Below are 6,051 nucleotides of genomic sequence, written 5' to 3'. Positions count from 1 at the left end.
ATTTACTAAATGTTCTTTTCCATTATATAATTTATATTTTTCTCTAACATAATAAAATTTTTCTCTAGGTGTATTTTAGAATGTAGTAGGCCTAGTACAATAAATATTAATTTTTTTCATTTTGTTATACGGATTCTTGTGATTCAAACATTATAATATATATAGCTTATAATAATTATATATAATATAAAATTCTCATTTTACAATTTTCTTCCATTTAGAATTAAATTTATTTGCATGAATTAATTTAATAATTAAAAAATGAATAACTATTATTATAGGAGAAATATTTTACTAATAACTGTGTAATAAGAAACATAGAAAATGAAAATTTACCTTGGTACAGTTTTTTAGAATAAAAATCATGCTGATATACATTCACTTAATAAGAATTTTCATGATTTATATTTGCTATATGAAATTATTTATAAATATTTATTCCTTACCTTTTTATGTGTATCTTTGTATCTCTTAATTATTTTATTTATATGGTATCGTTCTTTATAAGTGATTTCTTAAAATTTGACATAATTAAATTTATTACAATTAAGAACAACGTTGAATATCAGAACTAAGTTAAACTATTACTAATTGCAGTATCATAATGGTTTTTCATTTACATACATTAGTCTGCACAACGTTAGATCATATATTATTGTAAATAACAGAAGATAAATATGCATTATATAATTTTACTGCATATCAATTTATTATTTATAGTATAGCATGAATTTTTATTGTGTATTTATTATTATCCTCTATTAAATAATTCAAATTTTTATTATATGTTAATATTATTTATGTCTCAAAATTGTTATACAGATATCTCTGTGGTTTTATTTTCGTATTCACATATTTATACATTATATACACATTTCTTGTTCATCATTTCATATATATTCTTATTAAATATATATTTTTTAAGAAATGGTAATATATTTCTTTTATATTTCTAAAGGTATATTGCACTTCAAAAATGGATTGATTAATTTTAATCATTAATTTAATATAAATTATATATTTAGAAATATATTATTAATATTTATCTTACACGATATATTGTTTTGATACTCTAGTCATATTTTATTTTTATGATCTAACTATATACTTTTATACATAAAGGGGTATTCTATTTTATCTAAGTAATATAAATTTTTTTTTGCACAATAATTCAGATAATTATTGAATGCAATGTAAAATATTTATTAGTATAAATGCTAATTCTGTATTAAAAAATTATACATATGAATAATATTATTATAACATAATATGTATACTAAAATTTTACTTTAATCCTTAATTTCTTCACATACTAATATTTAATTTATATGAACGTTGCATGAAAAACGATGTATAAGAATTTGTCGTTATGAATTCTTATAAAAAATTTGAATTTTTTTCCAGTACATAAATTCAATGTAAGTATTATACATAATTTTTATTGAGACAATAGGAAAAAAACAAAATGTGACTTTTAATCTATTTGGATAACCCTGTAAATACAGAATAATTTTATACGAATTACTTATTTACAGTGATTATTACATTTTACCCTATATATAATATATATTACCAAAATAAAATACATATGCTGTAAATTATATTCGTGGAATAAATGTCTTAAATCTAACTTATTAATTTTAATAACATAAATTCTAATAAAATTATAAGTTTCTCGTATCAATTTTAATATCCCATATATTGTCATTTCAATTAAAAATTGAATTCGTAATATTATTTGGTACAAATATATTTAGATTTGGATTGATGTATTTATAATGTTCATTGTACATAAATATTATTAAAAAATGATAACATTATAAGATAAAATTAATATATATATGAGGGGTACAATTTTATGATAATTTTATATATTATTGTTTATTTTATTATATAAGAATTATGGTTTATATCTAATGTGTGTATACTCTTTTGTATTATGTATTTTATGATATTATTATAATTAATAATGAATAAAAAATTAGTCTGCATGGAATATATTAATTTCACAATTATATTTTACTTAGGATCTATTTATGACAGTAAATATATTACATGGTTGTGCATTATTATTTTATATTAATTTACTTATTATAAGATAGAAATATGAATAATTAAATATAATGTACACACATTAAAAGTTTATTGCCTACAAATTACATAATATGTTTTATATTATTTCATTGTAAATATACATATATGTATATATATATATGCATGAAATTATTTTTATCCTATAAGATATAAAGAATTATTTTTATGATAAATTATCCCCCTTACATTAATTATACAAAAATTGTATATCTATATACAAAATTATCAATTAATTACTATTATTATTAAATTATATTACATAAATTCATTCAAATGAAGAAAGAGTGAAAATAAAATTACTAATCTTATAATATATTGTGATGTTTCTAATAAATACTTATTTATTTATTACTGCTTTTATATGTATTAGCCATAGTAATCTCTTTTGTAGATGTGGTACCTTACTCTATATGCATTTTATCCATATTTTTGCAATTATATCTTATGTATTATTTTATTATTTTGTATTTTTAAATATAATTTCATATAATATAGATATTTTCATCATTATTTAATTATTCAAACATTCAAGTATTTGTTGTTCACTACAATATTATTTTGAATATCATAATGATTGATATGGCGCATAATATCCTATTTATTCTTTTACATTTTCTGCTTCATAAATTTGATATAATTAAATTCCTTATAAATCTACAAACTGAGAAAATTAGTTCGCCCTAAAATTTTTAATGTATATGAATAACTTTATTATATAATGTAAAATAAAATATGTACTCATAAGTATAATATATATCTGTGAAGATAATATTATATATATAGTGTAAATCGCATTTAATCATATAACTTATAATACAAAATAATATTAATAATAATATTATGAATTTTGTTTATGAAGTGTATATATCTAAAGTTATAGTAATTGCAAGTGAAATAATAATAGATAGAATGTTAATTTTGTAAAACAGTAATTCATTATTTAATATATTAAATTTTTTTATAGATTTTATAAAATCAATATGTAGTATTGTGAAACATTCCAATTTAGCAGATAAGGACATTTTAGGAATAAAACAGACGGAGCATCATATTTTTTATATACTTCAATATAACCAGCAATAAAACGATTATAATTATTTTATTAGAGGACACATTTTCAAAATTCTTGAAAATATCATATATTATATATAACTCTGTAATTTCATTAAACATATATATGTAATACCATATTCTATAGTTTATAGTAATTATTACCTTATGTTTACAATAATTATTATATGTATATACAAAAATAAGCGTTATTCAAATATAAGAAAAAATAGGAATAAAATATATAAAATTTAAGTACAAGAAATAAAACTATATAAAAATGAATAGCATTATCGAATTAAAACTTAAAAATTTTCTTTACATAATAATATATTATAGCAGAATAATTATATGTAATAACATATATCATGATATATCCTAAATATGAATAATGTAATATTTCTCATTTTGTGTGCGAAACAAAGGAAAGCGCAAATTTTTTTATAAGAATAAAATTTAAATGTATATTTAGTTAATCATATATCAATTTCTTGTGATAAAAATATGATTATCAATTTTAATATCAATAATACAATGTAAAATTTATATTATTATATAAATAAGGTAATAATATAATTTCGAAATGAGTATAATATTTTAAAGAATATTGTATTATATAACTAAATATAATACATCTTCTTTATTAACATGTATAAATAAAAATGTTTTAATAATAAATATATTTATAAAAATTTTGAACAATTTATTCTTACATTCAAAATTTTTAAGAAAATATCTGTACTCAGAATAGTCATTTTTACCTAATTTTTTTTTTGTTTTTATTACTTTTATTCAATTTAATAAAAAATTTCAATGTTTATCATTTAATACACATGATATTATTTTTTTTACATATTTATATTAATAATAATATATGAATGTTATATTGCATGTATCATTTTAATCTGTTCCTTATATATGTTGTATGATTGTCATGTATTATTACTAATAGGATTATATATAATGTATGAACTCTCATAGAGGATAACATGCAAAAGGATAAAATATAAAACATATATAGTCTTCTATTTTTTTCCTGTATTTAATAAATATGTATATTCTGTTACATGGTTTTTATATATAGTCATATATTTTCAGGTTTTACATATTACCATTTATCTTATTTAACATTTTAGTGTACTAATATGCTATATATTTTTAAATATTTTAAAAAAAATTATATATTTATTATAATTATTAACTGTATGTATATATTCCTACATATTTCATATTTATTTATGCACATAACATATTGTTTCACATTAAAATATATTTTGTAAGTTAAAAGTTTACATTTATACATAGACATTTTTTTATTATTTGCGAGAAATATATGTTATGTTATACTTTTTTCCATGTGGAACTGCATCATCATTTTCAGATTATAAAATTCTGTGTTCGCAAGTTTCATCGTTCTTATTAATTGTCTTCCTTGTCTTTCTTTCAATACGAATGTGTAATTTTTTCCAATATTCTTTAAACTAATAATAGAATGATATCATAATTAATTCTTAATATAATTAATTTATGAATAATGTTTTTTTCTAATGTAATATAAAAATAAGTATGAAGTATGTTTATTTTTAAATTGAATCCTTTTTAATCTTATAAACGTATGAGAAAATTGCTCCTATAATTATATTAACGATTGCTGTTTTTACTTTAAGATTTTTTTTGGTATAGTTATAACAAAATTTATCAAATATTATTCCTATATAAGGTAAAAAATGTTTTTGTAATAGTTCTGTTTTTTTTAGCTCATTGCAATATTTTTCTTATTGAATGGACATGCCACTATCATTTATCATTAAAAATTCTAGGTTGCACTTTTTATTGGATATCAATTTATTTTTTTCTATTTATCATCTAATATTATATAATTAATTAAGAAAATCATTATCCTTGGAATATTGAATTGGGGTTATGAGTTTATTATATTCTTCAATTAAACTTTTAATATTATTAATTATTTTATATTCTTGTGCATTATTTCTAATATAATAAAGTATACCCGTATAATTATCACATATTTTATATAGATTTCCTATTATTATATATATATCTTCATCTATATTTTCAATTTTACAATTATTTTTCATTTTTTTATTTAAAATAGAAATATAATTTTTAGCATAATCATCGGAATAAGCAATCATAGGATCAGTATCAATAATTGGATCTTCTTTGAAATGCGTTTTTATCCAGTAATTAATGTATCTACAATATTTATTGTTATTACTTGAATCATTCGCATAAATATATTCAAAATATCGTTTTATTATGTTAAAATATTGAAATAAAATTTCATAATTATTATTTGTATCTTTTTTGAATTTCAAAAATCCCTCAATATATTTTGTATCAATTGATAATTTAGTACGTTTACTGAGCATATCAAGGTAATATATAAAATAATCATAATTATTACACTAAAAACAAATATATAAATTATAATTAATATAAATATCAATTAAAACAATGAATATGTAGTGATAATGATAAAATGCTAAAATAATTCATGAATATAATAATATATTATACGGTATAACAGAATCATATATAATTTACCGTTGTAATGATCACAACAGATTCCATTATTTGAATAAAAAAAGAGAACTATTTTGATATTAAAATTATTTTACTTATATATTATAAACATCAGAATGAATTAAATTTTGTTGATATCATGTGAATTTCTGTTATAAAATTTTATTATTTTTATCATGTAATATATTTGAATTGTATTTCTTTTATTAATATATATTTATACTAGAAAATTCGCTTATAAGTTTTCAAAAATAAAATACTAATAAGTAGCTACGGAAACTAAAGAATTAATGTATATAGTTTAATCTAATGTATTGTAAACATATAATCAAGAAATTATCATTAATATAAATAGTTTAC

General features: G+C 17.8%; 1 protein-coding gene across 1 annotated transcript; it reads right to left on the bottom strand.

Annotated features, from left to right (window-relative positions):
* Positions 1–5,024: 5,024 nt before the first annotated feature.
* PGO_003720 (Plasmodium exported protein, unknown function) lies at positions 5,025–5,739 on the bottom strand (the record flags this gene model as incomplete). Its single annotated transcript, XM_028691355.1, has 2 exons — positions 5,025–5,573; positions 5,713–5,739. The coding sequence occupies 2 exons, from the start codon at positions 5,737–5,739 to the stop codon at positions 5,025–5,027; spliced, it is 576 nt and encodes a 191-aa protein (XP_028547156.1).
* Between the last annotated feature and the right edge of the window lie 312 nt (positions 5,740–6,051).

Source organism: Plasmodium gonderi (assembly GCF_002157705.1).
Source record: "Plasmodium gonderi DNA, contig: Pgo-contig_527, whole genome shotgun sequence".
In the NCBI taxonomy this organism is placed as follows: Eukaryota; Apicomplexa; class Aconoidasida; order Haemosporida; family Plasmodiidae; genus Plasmodium; species Plasmodium gonderi.
This window is presented reverse-complemented; position numbering and strand designations above follow the sequence as displayed.